The sequence below is a fragment of the Oncorhynchus keta genome, chromosome 12 (genome assembly GCF_023373465.1).
Source record: "Oncorhynchus keta strain PuntledgeMale-10-30-2019 chromosome 12, Oket_V2, whole genome shotgun sequence".
In the NCBI taxonomy this organism is placed as follows: domain Eukaryota; kingdom Metazoa; phylum Chordata; class Actinopteri; order Salmoniformes; family Salmonidae; genus Oncorhynchus; species Oncorhynchus keta.
In genome coordinates, this window is record NC_068432.1 from 10,877,370 (window position 1) to 10,904,633 (window position 27,264).

At 43.8% G+C, this 27,264-nt stretch overlaps 1 protein-coding gene across 3 annotated transcripts in view; it reads left to right on the forward strand.

Annotated features, from left to right (window-relative positions):
* Positions 1-27,264, forward strand: part of LOC118390964 (RNA-binding protein Nova-1-like) — a 76,804-nt gene that overhangs the window by 33,468 nt on the left and 16,072 nt on the right. The window contains exons 2-3 of one of the 3 annotated variants that reach the window (XM_052457718.1): positions 3,641-3,712; positions 11,532-11,675. Coding sequence is in view for 1 of the 3 variants with exons in the window: in XM_035781844.2 (XP_035637737.1) it covers positions 8,541-8,544; positions 11,532-11,675 (148 nt within the window). In the remaining 2 variants the exon portion in view is untranslated. Of the gene's footprint in view, positions 1-3,640; positions 3,713-8,242; positions 8,545-11,531; positions 11,676-27,264 lie in introns of those variants that run through there. The other 2 variants (XM_035781844.2, XM_052457719.1) reach the window with 2 other exon arrangements.

Here is a 27,264-nt window from a genome sequence, read left to right on the forward strand (position 1 = left end):
ACAGAGAGTAGCAGCAGCGTGGATTAGCTGTTCAGGACTCCTATGGCTTGGGGGTAGAAACTGTTTAGAAAACTCTTGGACCTATACTTGGCACTCCGGTACCGCTTGCCGTGCGGTAGCAGAGAGAACAGTCTATGACTAGGGGGGCTGTAGTCTTTGAACATTTTTAGGGCCTTCCTCTGACACTGCCTTGTAGAAAGATCCTGGATGGCAGGAAGCTTAGATCCGGTGATGTACTGGGCCATACGCACTACCCTTTGTAGTGCCTTGCGATTGGAGGCCGAGCAGTTGCCATAACAGGCAGTGATGCAACCCGTCAGGATGCTCTCGATGGTGCAGCTTTAGAACCTTTTGAGAATCTAAGGACCCATGCCAAGTCTTTTCAGTCTCCTGAGGGGGAATAGGTTTTGTCGTGCCCTCTTCACGACTGTCATAGTGTGCTTGGACCATGTTTGTTCTTTGGTGATGTGGACACCAAGGAACTTGAAGCTCTCAACCTGCTCCAATACAGTCCCATCGAGGAGAATGGGGACGTGCTCGTTCCTCCTTTTCCTGTAGTCCACAATCATCTCCTTTGTCTTGATCACGTTGAGGGAGAGGTTGTTGTCCTTTCACCACACGGTCAGGTCTCTGACCTCCCTATACAGTGAAATGCTAATCAATTTGTAACATTTTTGACATGCGTTTTTCTGGATTTATTTGTTGTTATTCTGTCTCTCACTGTTCAAATAAACCTACCATTCAAATTATAGACTGAACATTTCTTTGTCAGTGGGAAAACGTACAAAATCAGCAGGGGATCAAATACTTTCCCCCCTCATTGAATGCTGTGTCATCGTTGTCTGTGATCAGGCCTACCACTGTTGTGTCATCAGCTAACTTAATGATGGTGTTGGAGTCGTGCCTGGCCGTGCAGTCATGAGTGAACAGGAAGTACAGGAGGGAACTGAGCACGTACCCCTGAGGGACCCCGTGTTGAGGATCAGCGTGGCGGATGTGTTGTTACCTACCTTTGCCATCTGGTGCCGGCCAGTCAGGAAGTCCAGGATCCAGTTGCAGAGGGAGGTGTTTTGTTCCCGGGTCCTTAGCTTCATGATGAGCTTTGAGTGCACTATAGTGTTGAAGGCTGAGCTGTAGTCAATGAAAAGCATTCTCACATAGGTGTTCCTTTTGTCCAGGTGGGAAAGGGCAGTGTGGAGTGCAATAGAGATGTCATTATCTGTGGATCTGTTGGTGCGGGATGGAAGTTGGAGTGGTCTAGGGTTTCTGGAATAATGGTGTTGATGTGAGAGATGACCAGCCTTTCAAAGCATTTCATGGCTACAGACGTGAGTGCTATGGGTCGGTAGTTATTTAGGCAGGTTACCTTAGTGTTCTTGGGCACAGGGACTATGGTGGTCTGTTTGAAACATGTTGGTATTACAGACTCAGACAGGGAGAGGTTGAAAATGTCAGTGAAGACATTTGCCAATTGGTCAGCGTATGCTCGGAGTGCACGTCCTGGTAATACATCTGGTCTTGTGGATATTGACCTGTTTAAAGGTCTTACTCACATCGGCTGTGGAGAGCGGGATCACACAGTCGTCCACAACAGCTGATGCTCTCATGCATGTTTCAGTGTTACTTGCCTCAAAGCGAGCATAGTTATTTAGCTCGTCTGGTAGGTGCGTGTCACTGGGCAGCTCTCAGCTATGCTTTCCGTTGTAAATAGTTTTCAAGCCCTGCCACATCTGACGAGCGTTGGAGCCAGTGTAGGGCGATTCGATCTTATACCTGTATTGATGCTTTGGCTGTTTGATGGTTTGTCGGAGGGCATAGCGCGATTTCTTATAAGCTCCCGGGTTAGAGTCCCGCTCCTTGAAAGCAGCAGCTCTACCCTTTAGCTCAGTGTGAATGTTGCCTGTAATCCATGGCTTCTGGTTGGGGTATGTACGTACAGTCACTGTGGGGATGACGTCATCGACACACTTATTGATAAAGCCCGTGACTGATGTGGTGTACTCTTCAATGCCATTGGAAGAATCCCGGAACATATTACAGTCTGTGCTAGCAAAACATTCCTGTAGTTTAGCATCTGCTTCATCTTACCACTTTTTATACATTTACATTTACATTTAAGTCATTGGTGCTTCCTGCTTTAATTTTTGCTTGTAAGCAAGAATCAGAAGGATATAATTATGATCGGATTTGCCAAATGGAGGGCGAGGGAGAGCTTTGTATGTGTCTCTGTGTGTGGAGTAATGGTGGTCTAGATTTTATTTCCCTCTGGTTGCACATTTAACATGCTGATAGAAATTTGGTAAGATGGATTTGAGTTTCCCCTGCATGAAAGTCCCCGGCCACTAGGAGCGCTGCCTCTGCATGAGCGTTTTTCTTTTTGCTTATGGCGGAATACAGCTCATTGAGTGTGGTTTTAGTGCCAGCATCGGGCTGTGATGCTATGTAGACAGCTACGAAAAATACAGATGATAAACTCTCTTAAGTCGATAATGTGGTCTACAGTTTATCATGAGATACTCAGGCAAGCAAAACCTCGAGACTTCCTTAGATATTGTGCACCAGCTGTTGTTTCCATATATGCATAGGCCCCTGCCCCATGTCTTACCAGAGGCTGCTGTTCTATCCTGCCGATAGAGTGTATAATCCGCCAGCTGTATGTTCTGAATGTCGTCATTCAGCCACAACTCGGTGAAACACATTTTCACACTTGTTTGTAAATATAGTGCTGAGCGATTAACTCAAATGTTGGTTATTTTTTTGGTTTTTAAACAACTAATTGACTGATGTTGGTTCAATTATTTGAATTCCATTTATTTATTTTTTTCTTCTTCTGTGAGCTCAATGTGCAGGTTCAGTAGAGATAAATCAGATCAAGCCTTAACTGTGTGATGTAGTAGGGAGTTGTAGTTTCCAACAGGCCAATATTCTACATAGTTTAGTACAGAAAATGGGGTAAATAACTACAATGACCATAATCGATTGTGCGCTTGCTTAAACTTGTCCGGTCTGTATGGAGCAGACATAGAGAGAAGATGCACATCGAGAGGGATTAGAAACAGTTTCTTTGCGAGCCTGAAAATACATAATCTAAGTGATTGATAGTTGGTATTCAGTAGTTATAAAAGTATGCCTAATTCACTTTGAAGAACTACTAAAATAGTGATTTTGTCAGACAGCATAGGCAGCAGCTCTGTAGAAATGAGGTAATGACTTGGAATGAAGTAAACGTAATCAAATAAAACAAATATTGTATTAAATTAAAGTAAATGTGAATAAATGAAGTGATAAGCAGTAATGGGCAGTAACTACCATCATGGGACTTTTATTAATTGTTTTATGCAGTGTTACAGCATTAAACCCACATAATGCATAGTGCATTTAATGTAGATAAGGCATACTTTTATGAATACTGAATACCAACTATCAATCACTTAGATTATATATTTTTAGGCTGGCGAAGCAACTGCTTTCTAATCCCTCTCGATGTGCGTGTTCTCTCTTCTCTCCATGTCTGCTCCGTACAGAATGAAATGTGTAACAACACAGTGGCTCTTAAATGTATTTATGTCACAGAAATGTAACACAAGCAAAATTATACACAATTACTAATGACATTTCTATATTGTTTTGTCTTTCTAAGGTCCTGTGGAAAAACATAATAATCTACTTAAAGAAGACGAGTGCTGTTGCTCGTAGGAGCGTATCAAGACTGGTAAGACCAGAGACAGATGAGCTGGGGTAGTTGTTGACCTGGATCATTGATAGCCAGCAAATGGGGGACCGTTCTAATCCTCACAAATCATGTTAAACACTACTTGTTGACCTGGATCATTGATAGCCAGCAACCCCTGGAAGGTGTCCCCCATGATGACCATTTGGACAGTTCAGATGGGGGACCGTTCCAATCCTCATTTATTCATGTGCCATCCCCGGACTGCAGGGAATATATAATGTTGTCAATCATCTCTTGCACTCCCATAATAAAAAGTATGTGATTTAACTCAACTTGAAGAAATAATGTTCTCTAATACAGCAATGTAATCATTTTCTAGAGGTAGATGATAGCTTGGAGGGAACTTGTCTTAACAGGATGAACGTTGTGTCATAAACCATGTCCTTTCGTTTCTTTTCATCCTTATCCAATATGCTTGAAAATATGAAGAGTGGTACTCAGTGATTTGCCCCAAATAACTATTTGTATTCAGGACATAGTTAATTTGTTTGCTAATTTGTTTGCGGTTTTACTTTTGTCTCTTATTGCAAACAGGATTCAAATGTAGGAATATTTGTATTCTGTACAGGCTTCCTTCTTTTCACTCTGTTATTTAGGTTAGTATGGTGGAGTAACTACAATGTTGTTGATCCATCCTCAGTTTCCTCCTATCACAGCCATTAAAGTTTGTAACTGTTTTAAAGTCACCATTGGTCTCATGGTGAAATCCCTGAGTTGTTTCGTTACTTTACGGAAACTGAGTTAGCAATGGGAAGGAAAGGGGGATACCTAGTCAGTTGTACAACTGAATGCATTCAACTGAAATGTGTCTTCCACATTTAAGGATGCCTGTATCTTTGCAGTGACTGGGTGTATTGATACACCATCCAAAGTGTAATTATTAATTACACCAAGCTCAAAGGGAACACAGGTGGGAACACAGGTGGGAAAAGTCTACCTAAGTATGATTCTCAGAGAAAACGAACGACACCTGCCACTGATTGAGAACCATACTTAGGCCAAACACAGAGAAAATATAACATAGAAAAAAGAACATAGACAATCCACCCCAACTCACGCCCTGACCAACCTAACACAAAGACAAAAAAAGAAACTAAGGTCAGAACGTGACAGTACCCCCCCAAAGGTGAGGACTCCGGCCACAAAATCTGAACCTATAGGGGAGGGTATGGGTTTCCGCCCTATACCCTACGCTCCTGACCTGTGCAGCCCTCTACATGTTAAGTGAACCCCGTCGACTATAGCGAAGGAACCACCAACTGGGAAGTCAGCCAGGCGTTACGGTATATGCCTGTCTTAACTCTGTGTTCACTTGTTGTTTTGAGCATGCCTTTTTATTTGGTGGTGGTGGCTCTGCCGCGGGACGTGGACCCCACTCCATCATAGTCTTTGCCCGTTTAAGTGGCGCCTCTGGAGACCTCGGACTTGGGACCCTTGCAGCGGGCCCCGAATGGATGGGAGATTCCGGCAGCACCGGACATGCAGGAGACTCCGGCAGCGCCGGCGTGAAAGGCCGTTCGTCGTTCGTGACGTCAGCTCCTGACTGACGGGCGGCTCTGGCAGCTCCTGACTGACGGGCGGCTCTGGCAGCTCCTGACTGACAGGCGGCTCTGGCAGCTCAGGACAGACGGGCGGCTCTGGCAGCTCTAGACAGGAGGGAGACTCTGGAAGCGCTGGACAGGCGGGAGCACCTGGAAGCGCTGGACATGAGGGAGCACCTGGAGGGAGGAGACAGAGAGACAGCCTGGTGCGGGGGGCTGCCACCGGAGGCCTGGTGCGTGGAGGAGGCACCGGATGGACCGGACCGTGGAGGCGCACTGGAGGTCTCGAGCACCGAGCCTGTACAACCTGTCCTGGCTGGATGCTCCCCGTAGCCCGGCCAGTGCGGCGAGGTGGAACAGACCGCATTGGGCTGTGCTGGCGAAACGGGGACACCGTACGTAGGGCTGGTGCCATATACCCCGGGCCGAGGAGACGCACTGGAAACCAGATGCGCTGAGCCGGCTTCATAGCACCTGGCTCGATGCCCACTCTAGCCCGGCCGATACGAGGCGCTGCGATGTAGCGCACCGGGCTATGCCTGCGCACTGGGGACACCGTGCGCCTCACGGCATAACATGGTGCCTGCCCGGTCCACCTCTCTCCACAGTAAGCACGGGGACTTAGCCACACTCCCCGTGTCCCCCCCCCCCCCTGCTGTGCTAGCTCCTCATAATGCCGCCTCTCGGCTTTGGCTGCCTCCAGCTCTTCCCGGGGGCGGCGATATTCCCCAGCCTGTGCCCAGGGTCCCTTTCCGTCCAAAATCTTCTCCCATGTCCAGGAGTCCAGAACCCTCTGCTCCTGGTTACCACTCTGCTTGGTCCGGTTGGGGTGGGTGATTCTGTAACGGTTGTCTTCGTCGTCTGACAAGTATGAAATATTGGACCAATGCGCAGCGTGGTACGTGTTCATGATGTTTTATTTACCGAACACTGAAATACAAAATAACAACGTGAAAAAAATGAAACAGTCCTGTAAGGTGCATAAAACACTAAACAGAAAATAAGCACCCACAAAACACAGGTGGGGAAAGGCTACCTAAGTATGATTCTCAATCAGAGACAACGAACGACACCTGCCTCTGATTGAGAACCATGCTAGGCCAAACACAGAGAAAATATAACATAGAAAAAAGAACATAGACAACCCACCCCAACTATTATTATTATTATTATTATTAACTCACGCCCTGACCAACCTAACATAAAGACATAAAAAATAAACTAAGGTCAGAACGTGACAGCCTGGGAACAGTGGGTTAACTGCCTTGTTAAGGGGCAGAACAACAGATTTTTACCTTTACCTTGTCAGCTCGGGGATTTGATCTAGCAACCTTTCGGTTACTGGCCCAACACTAACCACTAGGCTACCTGCTGCCCCAGGTTGAATACTTATTAACTGAAGACATTTCAGCTTTTCATTTTTTATTAATTTGTACAAATCTCTAAAATCATAATTCTACCTTGACGTTATGGGGTAGCCAGTGTGTAGCCAGTGACACAAAATCTGAATTTAATCCATTTTAAATTCGGGCTATAACAACAACATTTGGAAAAAGTGAAGGGGTGTGAATACTTTCTGAGGGCACCGTATATAATACATATGTAATAAGTATTTTTCTGGTGACACTGCTTGATGATCCTCAGCCATTGTGGTCATTACATTACAAATTGTGTCTGATATTGATTACATCATTCCTGTTGATCATTAACATGACTGGCAGTTACCATAACAAAGGAGTAAGGCTCTGATGTTTTTTTTACTGCTGTGTGCCTATTGTGCATTTAGGTTTGCTGGCGAATTACTGTCCAACTCGAGGAAGAGGTAGCCTATTGCTTCTTTTATCAGCAACACCCCTCTCTCCTCTTTCATTCATCGCTCATGCTAATTTAGCCTGTAATTTCCCATGTCCCGAGCCCCTTTTACTGGCTCGGGTGCCTTTCCTAAGCCTGTGTAGTTGAAGGATTATGTATGATATGGTAATGTTGCTAATGGAAAGGTTGGCACAGGAATGTGAGCTGGTGTTTTTTTTTGTGAGAAGGACACAGGTGCCCTTGCAGAGAGATGTGACGTGAGCGGACTATGAATTTGCCAGGTGGCAGAGGAAGAGAGGAGGGAGCCTACAGAGAGACAATGCTTATGTACACCAGTGAGTCCGGGTGACACAATGAACGGTTCATCGGTAGAATTTACAGTAAGACGCTTGCCAGATTCTTATGTGCCTCAGTTATTACTTCAGTTTGCTCTGTGATTTAAATACATTGGAAATGAATCTAGAAAAGGAACAAAGAGACTATGCAAATGGTGTTTCTCGAGGTTCCTTGGAAATTACTATTGAGCGGAGCCAACCCCCCTCCCCTCACACACACAGACTCTCTCTCACATAGATACACAAAGACACACACTCACACACACGTAGGATACCTCGCTCTATAGTCTACAAGATTTATAGACGGAGTGATTGGCTTCGTTGCCCCCCACCCCTTCCCCCCTCCACCATTCTGCGGCACTGCCATTTGCAGTGGTTGATGAGGGCCCCCTCCCACTCAAACATGGCCGTTTGAGTGAAAAGGGGTGGATGAGATGGGGTGTACGGCACACGCTATCAGATCAGTCCTCTCCTCCTCCACTCACCGCAACCACACACCTTTTCAGCCATCGCTCAAGGTCACCCCACGTTCTCTCCAATGAAACGCACAAACCAGTTTGTAATTTTTCACGGAAAAAGAAAGTGAATGGGTCGCTATGCTTTATAGTGCTGCGTCAAAAGAGGCGGAGTGTGGAAGAAAATATTTTTTTTCTGGGGACAGGCATTGTGGGGGGTGGTTGGGGAATGACGTTTTAGGGAGGAGACTGCCGATTGGCCAGGGCAGGTGTCAGTCGCCACGCTGCTGCAGATGGACAGGCCACTCGATGAATATGGATGAGAGCAGTGAAAAGGGTGATGCGGCAGGGAAGACCCCCCCCCTTCAAACCGGTGCAGGCTTGAACAATGCGTGGCGTCTTTCACTGAAAATACTGAGAGCCTGCATTAGCATTTTCTCATACAATTGAGGCTCTGGCCAGCTGCAGGCATGGCTTGGATGTTGCGGTGAAATCTTTTTTTTGCACCCACTGATGTATTAGACCTCTGTGAAAAAGGTTGACTGGCCGCATTCCTCAACGCCACCATTGCACCTATGACTAGCCTAACGTTAAGGTACCCTTACAAGATTGTACCCCGGTATTGATGGCGATCTGACAGAGGATTTTACCAGCAGATCTCAGAATGGGTAAGAGCCAAACTGTTTTTGTCATGACTTGTTGAATTCATTTATCACACTCAACTCTTAATACTTGACTACGTAAAATATATTCTGCTCATTATTGCCCATTTTGATCCATTGTTCTTGCTGCCTGTCAGCGCCAGGTTGGTCCATTGACATGCAGAGTGGGTATTTGGAGGGAGTGGGGGGTGGTCACAAGGCATTTCCTCCTGACCCACCCCCCTTGAGTGACTTCACTAAACACGTTTGGCTGAGTGTCCGTGTCTCTCCTTCAAGCCATCCCTCCAGTATTGGATGCATGGGGTTTGAACTCAACAGCCCCGACTGGCTTAGCTTCCCAACCTGCCCCATACTGCTCCCATTCCCCTGACGGATTGCAGCAACAGATTGCCATGTTTACTCTACTACATGACACCATTGAAACCTGTTAGTGTGATTTTTCAGACGCTAGGACGAAATGAATTATTGACTAATGACTGCAAACGCTGCCTGTGAGGGCAATGGAGTGAATCTCAATGGCATGCGCTCCCCTGCTGGGTTCACCCTGGTTTTAAGACACATAGAAATGGGAACTTGTACACCCCTGCCAACACAGGTCTAATAGAGGACATTTCCATTCCTATTGTTCAGTTTATCCTGTGTGGAGAGTTGTAATAACATGTGTCCTCTGACTGACAGTAGAAAAGTCTGTACTTCCATGAAGACAATGGCAATGTCTAAGCCATGGTTTTTACTTTTTCATCAAGGTCATCTATTATTATTTTTTTCCTGGAAAGGAAAACTTTTTTTCTCTGAAAGGGGAAGATTAATGGAGTAGAAAGCAGAAATCCAAGCAGAAAAAGTGCCTTGGCTAAAGGAGCATGGTTTGTGTCAGATTGTCATAATGGTTTCTCTCCGATTGATAGAGGACTAATGGATGTTTTCAGAAAGGCTCTATCATTCATCGGTGTGATTTACAATATAAATGTGTTGACGGACTAGACATGTGAAGATGGTGTGTATTGTCATATAAATGTTGGTTCTAGTAGTCTAATGTGTGACCAGTAAGGAAGGTCCTTTAGTCTGAGTTAACAGAATTGACTTTGGATTTTAGATATCAACGTGTCATGACTTTATTGAGAGACCTATCAAAATCCAAATGGAACATGAGGGGCATGTTAAAAGAATCAGTAGAGAGGTGACACGGTAGAGTGACTGAAATCCCTAGATGTCACAGTGCCACATTCATTGTGATCAGGATCTAATGAGCCCATTTAAGAGGCAAACAGAAGGTCAGTCTTAGAACATTGACATCGATGTGTGCAGACCTCCATCCATCCGTCTTCCCTGGACGAGCCTGCAAATCCATCCCCCTGCATGAAGCTATACAACGACGACACAGGCAAACACGCATCTTGGCGTTGTCAACCAAAATCACCATTAAAACGAACAGCTACGGTTTGATATCGTCATTATCTTTTTTTGTGCTGGTCTGTATTAAAAAAACGTTTGTATACCGATATAAACAGTTCTTTGAATGTACGTTCTTGCCAGAGTGACGTCACCCTTGCTGATGAAGCATCGAAGAAGTCCCAAATTGAAGTCATTCATTGAAAAGGAATGTTAAAACTAGTAGTTGATATCTGAAAACCATACTAGATACTTTTTGGGTCATACCAGCACAGATGTTTGAAGAATTATTTAGGCTATTATTATCTAATTGATTTCTGGGGTGACATTGAGTAGTAATTTTTCTCACAGGTTCATATATTGATCGCATGTCTGTCTCTCATGTTGATTACTCATGTCTGGAATAGCACAACCAGGTGTTGGTTGGTACAGAGACGGAAGAGGAAGTGAGACATCCCAGTTGCAATTTTTTTCTGGTTAATCTACAGTTAATGAACTAAGCTGACCAGACCCAGCTGCTATTGCATTGGTATCTATGGGACAGCCACCCCTTAAGCAGACCTGTACTCTGACCAATCCACCATCTTTGGGTTGGTATTCGCAGTCCAATCCCAACATTGGGTTGATTGCTCTACCCAATTGCTACCCAATCTGGATTTGTTTGGAGTGACACACACTGCTCACCTGGGTGATGATTAAATCTTCTTGATTAGCCAGTATGTGGAGTGGAACATTCTCGATTAAAAGGATGAAGAACAGAAGGTTTGATAGGTGAATTCTTTGAGCTGACATGATATCAATCACTGACTGATACAAGACAGTGTTGTAAGTCACTGAACCCCCTTTTAAACGGGGGGAGATTGAGTCTGTCTTTTTGGCAGGGATTTTGTTTCCTTATGCTAGCATCTCTAACAGTTATTACTCTGGATCACAATGGGTTGGATTTCATGCACCGCAAGCATATGATTTATATGTTTCGACATAGTCCTGTGTGAGTAATATTCTGAGTAATGTTAATAGATCCTATAATTTTCACCATTCCGATTATGTTTATGCTCCCATTTGTCTCTCGGGTTTGAGATAAAAAAAAATTAAAAAGTTTAAATTGTAGGTCTTGGCTTGGTTTGAACCATGAATTAGATATTTTGTCAGTAGATTCTGATAAAGGATACTAAAACTCCTTGAAAACAGTTAAAATTAGACCTCTGCAAACTGGAAAGGAGGTCAGCATTTACTCCACAGGAAATCTGGGACAGAACACAGAACGTGTCACCAAACTCTGATGAAATATGGGACTAGAGGCTACAAAGGAATCACACTCCAAAAGGAAAAATACCTCTAGATACCTTCCTACCAAAGTGTCCGTCTGACAGGAATATATGTGGCTAGCTACCTATTCAACTGTTTGCACCTGATCTGACACTTACATGTTCCTATTGAGAATGATTGAATGGAGCCAGAGTGAATGTAGCCAGAGGCATGTATCAGCTGAGATGGCTGGGTTACTTGCAGTATGGCGTGTATGTGTGTAGACTACAGCTTCTTTACTAGCTCTGACCCTCTCCTGTCTGTTCGTCTCTTTCTCTCTCTCTATGTCCTTCCAGAGGAGGGTGAGTACTTCCTGAAGGTGCTGATCCCCAGCTATGCGGCCGGCTCCATAATTGGCAAGGGCGGCCAGACCATCGTACAGCTGCAGAAAGAGACGGGCGCCACCATCAAGCTGTCCAAATCCAAAGACTTCTACCCAGGTAATTGGATCCCACTTTGTCCCTGATCGAATTATCCAAATATAAAGGCGTACACCCAAGTAAGAGCCCCCAAAATCATCGGACTCTCTCAATTCAAGTTCAGTACAAGATGTTATTTGTTGGTTACGCTGGAATTTGAATTCCAACTGGGGAGCCCAATGAGTTTGATCCAGCCTTCCAAATGCACAGTATTTTTACCCAGACAAAAGACCTATTCAGATGCTACAGCTGCTTTTGACTCAGGAATAGCATTTATAGATACAAGCAATTGTTCTTTCAATTTGGCTGTGCTCTTAGCAGGGAGCTGATCCAATTTCCGTGAAAAGTCTGTAGTCCCCAGAAGTACTATCGTTCTTCATTCTGCTACAATGCAAAGACTGCATTTAATCAATTCCCCGCTTAGCTGCCTGGCTGCCATTTTACTCCAAGATGGAGAGAGCACATTATCCAATGTCGAGGACATGTAAGGTACACTGGAAGCAGTAGTCGCCCATAAGGGCCTTGTTCTTAAAAACATGTCAACATGGAAAAAGATGCTCATGTTTTCCCAATGACCCCACACTGATGGAGGTCACTGCACTCTCTGGTTGGTGCTGAAACATCTTGTCTTCGGAGCAGGAAATGTGAGAGCCGCAGTAAAGTGTATGCGTTTGTCCTTCATGGCTGAGGAAACTTCAACCTTCTGGAAAATAACAGGTGTCGGGCGGCTCACTGTTGATTAAGATTAAGATGACTTTATTAGCCAATTGCACACAAATTTGACTTCCGCTTTTAACCCAACCCATCCGAAAGACACACATACAGGTTTTTGGAGAGGTGCAGGGGGCTGCCACTCTGGGCACCTGTTGTTGTGGGGGGTTATGTGCCTTGCACAAGGGCACAACATCAGGTAATGGCATCTAGGAATTGATACCAGCAACCTTCCAGTTGCCAGGTCACTTTCAGACAGATTCTTTCTTGTCAGACACTGGATTAGAACTGGCAACACTCCAGTTGCTGGCTCACCTCTCTAACTGATTGAACAAAAATGGCAATATGGCTCAAATATGGGCTATGTTCTGACACGCGGAAGTTGTGATATTCTGCACTTGGACTAAACCTTGGCAAAATATTAGGTCACACTTTATTTGGATAGTCCATCTGTAGATGCTCTACAGATTATCATACACTCAACAAACTATCTGTTGATAAGCAACTGCTTGCTACAGTTAGGTTTAGAATAAGGGCTAGGGTTAGGGTTAAGTTTAGGGTTAGGTTAAGGTCAGTGTTAGTAGATAGTTAAATGAAATGTTACTGATAGTCTGTAGAGCATCTACACATTGACTATCCATATATAAAGTGTTACCAATAATTATTGAACCTTGGCAAAGAATAGGAGTACAATAATATTTCCTTTTTAGGGTATCTCCTGTTCCCACTACTGCCCTATCTGAAAAACTGGATTCATCGATCATCACCATGACACGCTGAAAATGAACTATAGTAATGGCTTACTTTTGCATACAATGTAGCAGCACTCCTTTGTAGTGTTGTCACGATATCAGCATTTTGACTTTGATATCAATACCAGGGTCAGCATCACAATGCTCGATAACAAAACTATAGTGAAACGATACCAAGGGAAAAAAGAAGGCGTATTAGCCAGTCACAGAATGGCACTTGATCCAGACAGTTATTTTGAGTTCAATATTATTACATTTGAAATTGTAGATGTTTGAATGGAGGCATTAAGAAAACAATTATACAAGCATGCAAATGATTTGAATGGTCAATCTCAAGTCTATTGATAAACTGGCTGAATCAAGATATAGCCTAGGCCTATTTACTATATAGGTGAATACGTATTCAATAGGAGTGTGTGCATGCAATGAGTTATTGAGCTTGTTTTGGCTGAATTCATGGGGCTACAGATGAAAAACAATGTTTACTTTCCAATCTATTATTTTGTAAAAGTGTGTGCTGTCTCTTTAAGACCCATGACGTCATATACACACTTAAGTTCTAGGCTTGAGCAAATATGATCTTGGGAGAGATGTGAGGCAGGGGAGATGAAGTGAATGAATAAAGTTTTTTGGGTGACAATCATCAGCATTTTGGTTTGCATATGATTACAAACTAAGTACTAGGGTAGTCAATTGATGTTAGCTTCTGCTGTAAGCTTTCTTGTGAACAGAAATGATTCAATAGCAACGGTCATCGAAATTGTTAAAAGGTTTTAAAAACAATTCTAATAAATGCACATTTGAACAATGAATTAAGATACTCCAAAGTGTTGGAATTTTTATAATCCAGTTTTTTGTTGTTGCATATATGAATACATTAACGCAAAGGGAGGAACGAGGCTGCAACCACCAAACACTTTCTCAGTCTACCCTAACTGCAGTCACATAAACATACTTTACAATGTTTGCGAGATCATACATAATATCACTGTAATCCGAGAGCTCATTTTCAAAGTTGATTTCATTTCAGCTCATCTAATTTATAAACATTTCGACTGTTAGATTATTACTTTTTTTCAAGTACACAAAAAATGAACACCCATCAAAATAAAGTTTTTTTTCTTCTCTTTCTTGTGATGTGTCGAGATGGTGAGTTCAATCTCTGATGAAGCGTTGGCAGGTCATTACAAGCATTTCAGCGGTCGTAACGTTCATGGAAAGAAAATTGACAGACACAAGCAAAGGTGTGAAATGAGTCGCAGGAGTAAAATTAAAGCAATCAATCCAGCGAGATTTAAGTAACAAGCGGATTTAGCCCCCCTCAAACACAGGGAATAGATGGCTGAAAGACAGATCCTCAGCTGGGCGGGGCTAGTTTCAAAATTGTTGCCATGTCGCATTATTCAAGTGTGTTAATAACTTCTGTGCAGCATAAGTGGTGATGCAGCCCAGACTCGCAGTGAGAGTAGTGGTTCTTCAGGACAGGCTAGAGCTAGTAATGAGTAAGTGCAACAGACTGTGCTCTCGTGCTATAAGAGGACATTGGCTGTGCTGATAGACTTGATCCTCTCTCAACCAGTAGATGACGTGAGACACATTTGACAGACACACCGAAAGTGAAGACAAAAAGGAGAGATATACCATGCAACACTACTACTTTGTTTGTCTACATTGAAAACACACTTTGATGGAGTTATGCTTTTGTATCCTCTTCCTCTCGCTGGGTGGTGAATGTGTCGATAGAGCACCACCTGTTCTGCTCCTCCCCATCTTCATCGTGTTGTGAGGAGTTCAGGGAGAGGGTGCTGGCAGCGATGTCATTGGGTACTGCTAGGGTCCCCAAAGTAAAATTAAACTACTACACCATCTCACACAATGGGCCGGAAGTCTATGACCAAATATACAAGGCTTTTGCACCTGTTCAAAGTTTGCAGCCGTTATTTTTTACTGAGGAATTCAAAGACAAGAAACAAAGCTAATCAATTACATTTTATTTTGTCTACCTTGTTCCTCACCGCAAGTCTGTAACCTTTCATTTTCGTTCTACCTTTCGTGATTTATTCCCTACTGAACTTAGTGCAAACATGTTGTAAATTCTGCTGCAATATTTTATCAAACTTGTTTTTAATGACAAACAGGTAGGCTATACCATAGACTTTTCAAATCAAATCAGACCTTACTTCAAATCAAATTTTATTTGTCACATACACATGGTTAGCAGATGTTAATGCGAGTGTAGCAAAATGCTTGTGCTTCTAGTTCCGACAATGCAGTAATAAACAACGAATAATCTAACCTAACAATTCCACAGCTACTACCTTATACACACAGGTGTAAAGGGATAAAGAATATGTACATAAAGATATATAAATGAGTGATGGTACAGAACGGCATATGCACGATGCAGTAGATGCTATCGAATACAGTATATACATATGAGATGAGTAATGTAGGGTATGTAAACAAAGTGGCATAGTTTAAAGTGGCTAGTGATACTATTTTTACATACATTTCCATAAATTTCCATTATTAAAGTGAGCTGGAGTCAGTATGTTGGCAGCATCCACTCAATGTTAGTGGTGGCTGTTTAACAGTTTGATGGCCTTGAGATAGAAGCTGTTTTTCAGTCTCTCGGTCCCTGCTTTGATGCACCTGTACTGACCTCGCCTTCTGGATGATAGCGGGGTGAACAGGCAGTGGCTCGGGTCGTTGATGTCCTTGATGATCTTTATGGCCTTCCTGTGACATCGGGTGGTGTTAGGTGTCCTGGAGGGCAGGTAGTTTGCCCCGGTGATGCGTTGTGCAGACCTCACGACCCACTGGAGAGCCTTACGGTTGTGTGCGGAGCAGTTGCCGTACCAGGCGGTGATACAGCCCGACAGGATGCTCTCGATTGTGCATCTGTAGAAGTTTGTGAGTGCTTTTGGTGACAAGCCGAATTTCTTCAGCCTCCTGAGGTTGAAGAGGCGCTGCTGCGCCTTCTTCACAACGCTGTCTGTGTGGGTTGACCAATTGAGTTTGTCCGTGATGTGTACGCCGAGGAACTTAAAACTTACTAACCTCTCCACTACTGTCCCGTCGATGTGGATAGGGGGGTGCTCCCACTGCTGTTTCCTGAAGTCCACAATCATCTCCTTTGATTTGTTGACGTTGAGTGTGAGGTTAATTTCCTGACACCACACTTCGAGGGCCCTCACCTCCTCCCTGTAGGCCGTCTCGTCGTTGTTGGTAATCAAGCCATCCACTGTAGTGTTGTCCGCAAAGTTGATGATTGAGTTGGAGGCGTGCAAGGCCACGCAGTCGTGGGTGAACAGGGAGTACAGGAGAGGGCTCAGAACGCACCCTTGTGGGGCCCCAGTGTTGAGGATCAGCGGGGTGGAGATGTTGTTACCTACCCTCACCACCTGGGGGGCGGCCCGTCAGGAAGTCCAGTACCCAGTTGCACAGGGCGGGGTCGAGGCCCAGGGTCTCGAGCTTGATGACGAGCTTGGAGGGTACTATGGTGTTAAATGCCGAGCTGTAGTCGATGAACAGCATTCTCACATAGGTATTCCTCTTGTCCAGATGGGTTAGGGCAGTGTGCAGTGTGGTTGCGATTGCGTCGTCTGTGGACCTATTGGGGCGGTAAGCAAGTTGGAGTGGGTCTAGAGTGTCAGGTAGGGTGGAGATGATATGGTCCTTGACTAGTCTCTCAAAGCACTTCATGATGACGGAAGTGAGTGCTAGTCATTTAGCTCAGTTACCTTAGCTTTCTTGGGAACAGGAACAATGGTGGCCCTCTTGAAGCATGTGGGAATAGCAGACTGGGATAAGGTTTTATTGTACTTACTTACAAGCTCTTAACCAACAGTACAGTTCAAGAAGAGTTAAGAAAATATTTACCAAATAGACTAAAGTAAAAAATAATAATAAAAAGTAACACAATAACAATAACAATAACGAGGCTATATACAGAGGGGGTACCGGTACCGAGTTAGTGTACAGGTTAGTTGAGTTTTTTTGTACATGTAGGTAGGGGTGAAGTGACTCTGCATAGATAATAAACAGCGAGAAGCAGCATTGTACAAAAAGGGGGAGGGGGGTCAATGTAAGTAGTCTAGTAGCGATTTTATTAATTGTTCAGCAGTCTTATGGCTTGGGGGTAGAAGCTGTTGAGGAGCCTTTTGGTCCTAGACTTGGCTCTCTGGTACTGCTTGCCGTGCGGCAGCAGAGAGAACATTCTATAACTTGGGTGACTGGAGTCTGACAATTTTATGGGCTTTGACACCGCCTATTATATACTGGGCCATACGCAATACCCTCTGTAGCGCCTTGTGGTCAGTTGCTGAGCAGTTGCCATACCAGATAGTGATGCAACCAGTCATGATGCTCTCAATGGTGCCGCTGTAGAACCTTTTGAGGATCTGAGGACCCATGTCAAATCTTTTCAGTCTCCTGTGGGGGAAAAGGTTTTGTCGTGCCCTCTTCATGACTGTCTTGGTATGTTTGGAACATGATACTTTGTTGGTGATGTGGACACCAAGGAACTTGATACTCTCGACCCACTCCACTACAGCCCCGTCGATGTTAATGGGGGCCTGTTTGGCCCGCCTTTTCCTATAGTCTACGATCAGCTCCTTTGTCTTTTTCATATTAAGGGAGAGGTTGTTGTCCTGGCACCACACTGACAGTTCTCTAACCTCCTCCCTATAGGCCGTCTCATCGTTGTCGGTGATCAGGCCTAGCACTGTTGTGTCGTCAGCAAACTTAATGATGGTGTTGGAGTCAGGTTTGGCCACACAGTCGTGGGTGAACAGGGAGTACAGGAGGGGACACAACCCTGAGGGGCCTGTGTTGAGGATCAGCGTAGCAGACATGTATTTGCCTACTCTTACCACCTGGGGACGGCCCGTCAGGAAGTCCAGGATCCAGTTGCAGAGGGAGGTGTTTAATCCCAGGTTCCTTAGCTTAGTGATGAGCTTCGTGGGCACTATGGTGTTGACTACAGCTCAGCGTTCAATGAACAGCATTTTCACATAGGTGTTCCTTTTGTCCAGGTGAGAAAGGGCAGTGTGGAGTGCGATTGAGATTGCGTTGTCTGTGAATCTGTTGGGGCAGTATGTGAATTGGAGTGGGTCTCTAGCGTGTCCGGGAGGATGCTGTTGATGTGAGCCATGACCAGCCTTTCAAAGCACTTCATGGATACTGACGTGAGTGCTACGGGGCGGTAATCATTTATGCAGGTTACCTTCGCTTTCTTGGGCACAGGGACTGTAGTGGTCTGCTTGAAACATGTAGGTATTACAGACTCCGTCAGGGAGAGTTTGAAAATGTCAATGAAGAGACTTGACAGTTGGTCTATCTCCATTCTGTGTTGAGCTATGAGAGGCCTATGTTGACATGTCATGTTCACACCAATATGCACAGATCACCCCTTAATCTGTAACACTTATTCTTATTCTAATTTTTTCCCCCTCATCAGCCTACACACAATACCCTATAATAACAAAGCAAAAAACAGGTTTTTAGAAATCTTTGCAAATGTATTAAAAATAAAAACAGAAATACCTTATTTACATAAGTATTCAGACCCTTTGCTATGAGACTCTACATTGATCTCAGGTGCATAATGTTCGCATTGAACATCCTTGAGAGTCCACCTGCAGTCCATTCAATTGATTGGACATGATCTGGAAAGGCACACACACTTGTCTATATAAGGTCCTACAGCTGCACCCTGACAGTGCATGTCAGAGCAAAAACCAAGCCATGAGGTCGAAGGAATTGTCCGTAGAGCTCCGGGACAGGGATGGTGTCGAGGCACAGATCTGGGGAAGGGTGCCAAAAAATGTCAGGATTGAGGGAGGGTACAGAGAGATCATTAATGAAAGCCTGCTCCAGAGCGCTCAGGACCTCAGACTTGGGCGAAGGTTCACCTTCCAATAGGACACTGACCCTAAGCATACAGCCAAGCCAACCAGGAGTGGATTCTGAATGTCCTTGAATGGCCCAGCCAGAGCCTGGACTTGAACACGATCGAACATCATTGGAGAGACGTGAAAATAGATGTGCAGCAACACCCTCCATATAACCTGACAGAGCTTGAGAGGATCTCCAGAGAAGAATGGGAGAAACTCCCGAAATACATGTGTTCCAAGCTTGTAGCTTCCTACCCAAGAAGACTTGAGGCTGTAATAACTGCCAAAGGTGCTTCAACAAAGTACTGCGTAAAGGGTCTGAATACTTATGTAAGTGTGATCATTTTTTTTTCTTTCATATATACATTTACAAAAAATAAAATAATAATACGTTTTTGCTTTGTCATTATGGGGTATTGTGTGTAGATTGATGTGGGGTGGGGGTAATCAATTTTAGAATAAGGATGTAACATAAGAACATTTTCAAAAAGTAATGGGGTCTGAATACTTTCCAAATGCACTGTAAGACATGAAACCATGAATGGGGGAAGGCCTTGATGGGAATGGGAACTGTCCTACTGGGCCCTGCTGTGGTGGCCTGACATAGACGACTGGAGATAGTGAAGGGTGTGAATGATGCATGATTGTTTGTGAGGGGAGAGGAAAGGGGGCAGTCCCAGAAATAGCCTGTTTCAATCTCTCTCTCCTTGGAAGTGACCGAGTCCCAGCTGTACTCAAACTGCTCTCTCACTACGCCAATTTTCCTCTTCCCCTCTCTCTCTCCCTCCTGAGCCTGGTTTTTCATAGCACTTGTTCTTAATAGTTTGGAAGTTTTATCCAGATTAGATGGTATTGTGCCGTATCGACAGAGTTTTGTTTGCATGTTTGCCTAGTAACGAACAGCCCCTGCCCTCTTTTTGTCATTCAATCGCATCCTTACTTCAACCATATGACAGAATGTTCACTCATACTGTACACACGTGCACGCATTCATGTACACACACACACACACACACACACACACACACACACACACACACACACACACACACACACACACACACACACACACACACACACACACACACACACACACACACACACACACACACACACACACACACACACACACACACAAATTTCACAGCAGCTGCAAATTAAGCTGAGAGTTCTTGGTAAGGGCGCAAAGAACCAACAATCCAGGCTCCCTGCTTTGTGCAGCTAGCCGTCAGTTCAGCTAGCATATAAAGTTACACAATGTGCTTCACTAACAGATAAAATAGTTATGTCATAGGAATATGGTGCGGATGTTTTTGATTAGCCGAAAAACAGAAAGACTGACCACACCCTGAAAAACAACACCATGTCAGTCCATTTTGAGTGAGGTAGTTTGATCAAAAAGCATGTTACATAGTTAAGTAACCTCATTGAAATGCTTTGAAGACTTTTAGTATTCAGAGTGAAACGCAGATAGTTGTTACTGCTTTATAGCCCTCTGCAGTTAAAAAATTGCAGGCTTTTACTGAAGCCACTGGACTCCAGATTCAAGGTCGTAATTCATTCTGCCTTTGGAACTGCTGCCCTGTGTGCCAGACCTCCCTCTAAGATTAAACATACTGTTACTCAAATTTTTATTACACACATATCAGAACCTATATTATAACTGCTCCTAATAACGCTGTCAAGTAAACCAAGCTCCCAGAGAACCTCAATCCCACCCAAATTACTTGGAAAGAAACCATTGTGGTTCTTAACCAGTCTCAGTCAATGTATGACAGCACTTTGAGGCACAGGCACAAGTATACGTAAACCCATGATGCAACCTACAGTAGTAGCCCCATAGGGACTATACTCTGTCCATGCCACACAGCATAACTACTGAAAGACAATATGGTTGAATGTCTTTACTTCGGACTCTAAAATGGGGACACTAGCAACCAGCCAGAGTTGGATCGAGTTTGAGTGAGATCCTGTCCCGTCACCAGACTGTGTGGGCTGTGTGTTTTGATAACTTTGACAGACATTTCCTAAATGTTGACAAGTTCTTCTAAGGGCAGATGTGTGTCACCCAATTCTGTAAGGGGAGATGACCTCACGTTAAAAGGAAAGGAACACAAATGGCCCGGACTGGCTAGAGTAGAGTGGTGTCAACCCGCAAAAGTAACAGGCCAGTTTCAACCAGCCGGTCTTCCTGATAGGAGAAAACTCCCCTGAGTTAGAAGGTTAGGATGACTCTCGTCGCTAACATTCTTATGGCTTGGGTGTAGAAGCTGTTAAGGAAACTTTTGGACTGAGACTTGGCACTCCGGTACTGCTTGCCGTGTGGTAGCAGAGAGAACAGTCTATGACTAGGGTGACTGATGTCTTTGACAATTTTTGGGGCCTTCCTCTGAAACCACCTAGTATACAGTGCCTTGCGAAAGTATTCGGCCCCCGTGAACTTTGCAACCTTTTGCCACATTTCAGGCTTCAAACATAAAGTTATAAAACTGTATTTTTTTTGTGAAGAATCAACAACAAGTGGGACACAATCATGAAGTGGAACGACATTTATTGGATATTTCAAACTTTTTTAACAAATCAAAAGCTGAAAAATTGGGCGTGCAAAATTATTCAGCCCCTTTACTTTCAGTGCAGCAAACTCTCTCCGGAAGTGCAGTGAGGATCTCTGAATGATCTAATGTTGACCTAAATGACTAATGATGATAAATACAATCCACCTGTGTGTAATCAAGTCTCAGTATAAATGCACCTGCCCTGTGATAGTCTCAGAGGTCCGTTAACAGCGCAGAGAGCATCATGAAGAACAAGGAACACACCAGGCAGGTCCGAGATACTGTTGTGAAGAAGTTTAAAGCCGGATTTGGATACAAAAGATTTCCCAAGCTTTAAACATGCCAAGGAGCACTGTGCAAGTGATAATATTGAAATGGAAGGAGTATCAGACCACTGCAAATCTACCAAGACCTGGCCGTCCCTCTAAACTTTCAGCTCATACAAGGAGAAGACTGATCAGAGATGCAGCCAAGAGGTCCATGATCACTCTGGATGAACTGCAGAGATCTACAGCTGAGGTGGGAGACTCTGTCCATAGGACAACAATCAGTCGTATATTGCACAAAGCTGGCCTTTATGGAAGAGTGGCAAGAAGAAAGACATTTCTTAAAGATATCCATAAAAAGTGTCGTTTAAAGTTTGCCACAAGCCACCTGGGAGACACACCAAACATGTGGAAGAAAGTGCTTTGGTCAGATGAAACCAAAATTGAACTTTTTGGCAACAATGCAAAACGTTATGTTTGGCGTAAAAGCAACACAGCTCATCACCCTGAACACACCATCCCCACTGTCAAACATGGTGGTGGCAGCATCATGGTTTGGGCCTGCTTTTCTTCAGCAGGGACAGGGAAGATGGTTAAAATTAATGGGAAGATGGATGGAGCCAAATACAGGACCATTCTGGAAGAAAACCTGATGGAGTCTGCAAAAGACCTGAGACTGGGACGGAGATTTGTCTTCCAACAAGACAATGATCCAAAACATAAAGCAAAATCTACAATGGAATGGTTCAAAAATAAACATGGCCAAGTCAAAGTCCAGACCTGAATCCAATCGAGAATCTGTGGAAAGAACTGAAAACTGCTGTTCACAAATGCTCTCCATCCAACCTCACTGAGTTCGAGCTGTTTTGCAAGGAGGAATGGGAAGAAATGTCTGTCTCTCGATGTGCAAAACTGATAGAGACATACCCCAAGCGACTTACAGCTGTAATCGCAGCAAAAGGTGGCGCTACAAAGTATTAACTTAAGGGGCTGAATAATTTTGCACGCCCAATTTTTCAGTTTTTGATTTGTTAAAAAGTTTGAAATATCCAATAAATGTTGTTCCACTTCATGATTGTGTCCCACTTGTTGTTGATTCTTCACAAAAAATACAGTTTTATATCTTTATGTTTGAAGCCTGAAATGTGGCAAAAGGTCGCAAAGTTCAAGGGGGCCGAATACTTTTGCAGGGCACTGTATCTATCTATCAATCATTCAATCAATAAAATGTATTTATAAAGCCCTTTTTACATCAGCCGATGTCACAAAATGCTATACAGAAACCCAGCCTAAAACCCCAAACAGCAAACAATGCAGATGTAGAAGCACGGTGGCTAGAAAAACTCCCTAGAAAGGCCGGAACCTAGGAAGAAACCTAGAGAGGAACCAGGCTCTGAGGGGTGGCCAGTCCTCTTCTGGCTGTGCCAGGTGGAGATTATAACACTACATGGCCAAGATGTTCAAACGATCATAGGTGACCAGCAGGGTCAAATAATAATAATCAGAGTGGTTGTGGAGGGTTCAACAGGTCAGCACCTCAGGAGTAAATGTCAGTTGGCTTTTCATAGCCGATCATTCAGAGTTAGAGACAACAGGTGTGGTAGAGAGAGAAGTCAAAAACAACAGGTCCGGAACAAGGTTGCACGTCGGTGAACAGTGAACAGGTCAGGGGTCCATGGCCGCATGCAGAATAGTTGAAACTGGAGCAGCAGCACGACCAGGTGGACTGGGGACAGCATGTAGTCATCAGGCATGGTCCTAGGGCTCAGGTCCTCCAAGAGAAGAGCGAAAAGAAAGAGAGAGTGAGAGAGAGAGCATTATTAAATTCACACAGGACACCGGATATGACAGGAGAAATACTCCAGATGTAACAGACTGACCCTAGCCCCCAACACATAAACTATTGCAGCATAAATACTGGAAGCTGAGACAGGAGGGGTTGGGAGACACTGTGGCCCTGTCCGACGATACCCGCGGACAGGGCCAACCAGGCAGGATATAACCCCACCCACTTTGCCAAAGCACAGCCCCACACCACTAGGGGATATCTTCAAACCACCAACTTACTATCCTGAGACAAGGCTGAGTACAGCCCACGAAGATCTCCCGAATGCATGAACCTGAGGGGGCGCCAAGCCAGACAGGAAGATCACATCAGTGTCTCAACCCACTCAAGTGACGCACCCCTCCTAGGGACGGCATGGAAGAGGACCAGTAAGCCAGTGACTCAGCCCCGTAATAGGGTTAGAGGCAGAGAATCCCAGTGGAGAGAGGGGAACCGGCCAGGCAGAGACAGCAAGGGTCACTCCAGTGCCTTTCTGTTCACCTTCAAACCCCTGGGCCAGACTACACTCAATCATAGGACCTACTGAAGAGATGAGTCTTCAATAAAGACTTAAAGGTCAAGACCAAGTCTGTGTCTCTCACATGGATAGGCAGACCATTCCATAAAAATGTAGTTCTATAGGAGAAAGCCCTGCCTCCAGCTGTTTGCTTAGAAATTCTAGAGACAATATATAGGTCAATCCAAGATGGCAGCATGTCAAGTCGTTTGTCTGTGACTAGTAGTTTTTAACCTACTAATAATCTATTCATTTATGGTGGAGCAAATCTACAATTTCCTTGTTGTGTAGTGCAAACTATTTTGTTTTGCTAGTGCAAAGATCGCGGGTCTCCCTCAACTCTGATATTATTATTTTTTAGCCATTTGCACTTATTTACTTGAAGTTTACCAAAGTAACTCTCTCTATGGCTGGCCTGGGTTCTATCTTCAGCTTGCCCTCTGCGGAGTGTCTCGTCCAAGCTGTTCCTCTTCACTCTCCGCCTGGCTGCCAGAGGCAGCTCAACAATCCCCAAGCCTTTCTCTCAATCAACCCCCACACCCAATCTACTCTCACACTCACATACATACTCATACATACATACAGTCCCTCTCTCCCCTTACCTTTCCTTGGCCTCTATTTTTTACATATCTCAGAGAAAATGACAATTTTCGTGGTATTGCTTTGTGTACTGACTTTACTGAACTCTGGAGAAAACATACATTGCCGCTGGGTGAGGACATCTGACAATGTGCTCTCCCGTCCATTAGACATTTTGTCTGCGGGAATTTGCTCTTTTCACTCGGTCCACTCGTCCAAGTGCCGATGCATTTGTGGCATGATGCGAACAGTATGAACTTGTGTCACTAACAAAGTCTAATGGTTTTAAATGGCTGTTTTGTATTGTCTGGAAACTCACTTGTAGAATTCGCTTGCAGTAAGTCTATTAAAAAAGAGAAGCCGTGGAAGGTTATTAAACAGAGGTGCCTAGTTATTCTAATTTTGTTGATATCAGGTAACGTGCATCCTAAACCTTGCCCTGATATGCAATGTCTCCAAACTCCCTCTGATTTTAAATCTAGATCTGGTTTTGGTATTTTTCATTTAAATGTACGCATCCTGTTGTCAAAAATTGATGGGGTAAGGATTTGGGCTTAATCAACTGATTCTGATGTAATTGTGTTTTCTGAAACCTGGCTCAAAAAGTATTTACTTGTAAAGGATACTTGTATAAATGGTTACAATGTGTATCGCACTGATCAAGTTAAGAAAGGTGTGTGGGGGGGGCTATATATGTAAAAACTAAATTCCTTGTAAGTGTGGCAAGGTCTGAAACTATTTGTAAACAGTTGGAATTTCTTGCTTTGAATCTTGAGGTTTCAAAGGGTCTCTCTATAACTTTGATTGGCTGTTATAGACCCCCCTCTGCTCTCTATAACTTTGATTGGCTGTTATAGACCCCCCTATGCTCTCGGTGATGTATTTTCTTCTCTGATGCACCTTATGTCTAAACTTCATTACAGTGAAATGATCTTGATTGGTGATCTCAACTGGTGTTGGTTAAAGTCTGATGATTATAAAATGTATTGTAATTATATGAATCTTACCATACCCAGTTGATTAACTCACCAACATCTCAAATGTCCAGAGAAATCTACCCTGATTGATTTGATATTGACAAATGTTCTACATATATATTCTGCGGTTGGTGTTTTCTGTAATGATTTAAGTGACCATTGTGCTGTTGTTGCTGTTAGAAATACAAAGGTTCCTAAAACAAACCCACGCTTTATTCGTAAGACATTTAAAGAGTTTTAATGAGCAGGCTTTCTTTCATGATTTGTTTTATTTTGACTGGAGCAAGATTGAGCTTATTCCTGATGTGGAAACTGCCTGGAAATTCTGTCAGGATGTTCTTTTTAATCCAAATAGTAAAAATCATGTCCCATTCCACAGGTTCAGAGTTTTCTTCTGAGCTGTCTTGTATTATTCAAAAACGTAATCTAGCTTGGGCTAAAGCAAAGAAATCATGTTCTGATGCTGATTGGCTTCTTTTTAGGCAGCTACGAAACAAGTGTTCTTTTCTTCTCAGGAAGGCCAGGTCTGAATATTTTATGTCTGTTACCACTGATAACAAGAATGACCCTAGAAAGTTTTGGAAGGCTATTAAGCCTATGTGTATTGAAGGACTCTGTGGTTGAATATGACAACTGAAATGCTGAATTTTTTCAATGAGCACTTTGTATCATCTGGTAGGCTGTTTGATTCAGTATCCTCTGTCTCTGTACAACCCTGTGTGGATGAACCAGTGAGAGCTGATCCAACTTCTAGCTTTTTGCCGTTCTCAGTGCAGGAGGTACATAAAGCCCTGAAGTCCTTAGATCAGAGAAAGCCTGCAGGTCCTGATCTTCTTGATCCCTGCTTTTTAAAACTGGCAGCTGATTTCATAGCTGAACCACTTACATATCTGTTAAATCTAACCCTGGGATGTAATGAAATTCCAAAGATCTGGAAATCAGCATTTGTCCTACCACTTTTAAAAGGGGGAGATCCAACTCTTTTAAATAATTATAGGCCAATCTAAAAGCTGTCACCCCTGGCGAAAATATTTGAAACCTTTTTATATGCTAACTCTATTTTATCAACGTACCAATCGGGCTTCAGGAAGAAGCATAAGACAATTACAGCAGCCATTAAGGTTTTAAATGATATCACTGAAGTCCTTGACTTCTCTAAGGCTTTTGATACAGTTGATCATGCTATACTGAGTCAGAGATTGTCGAGCCTCGGTCTTTCAGAGCATTCAGTTGCATTGTTTGCTGACTATCTCTGATAGAACTCAGTGCACTCAATTTGATGGACTCATGTATGTTAAATTGTCTGTCTGTAATGGTGTGGCTTTGTACTTGGTCCCCTCTTATTCACTATTTATATAAATAATTTAGACAAATGTGCAAAATGCGCAACTTCACTTTTATGTTGATGATACTGTTATTTATAGTTGTGACTCGTCTCTCACAAAAGCTTTCCAGAACTTGCAAACTGCTTTTTATACTGTTCAACATACCTTGTGTCAATTGAAGCGTATCCTCAATATTGACAAAACTA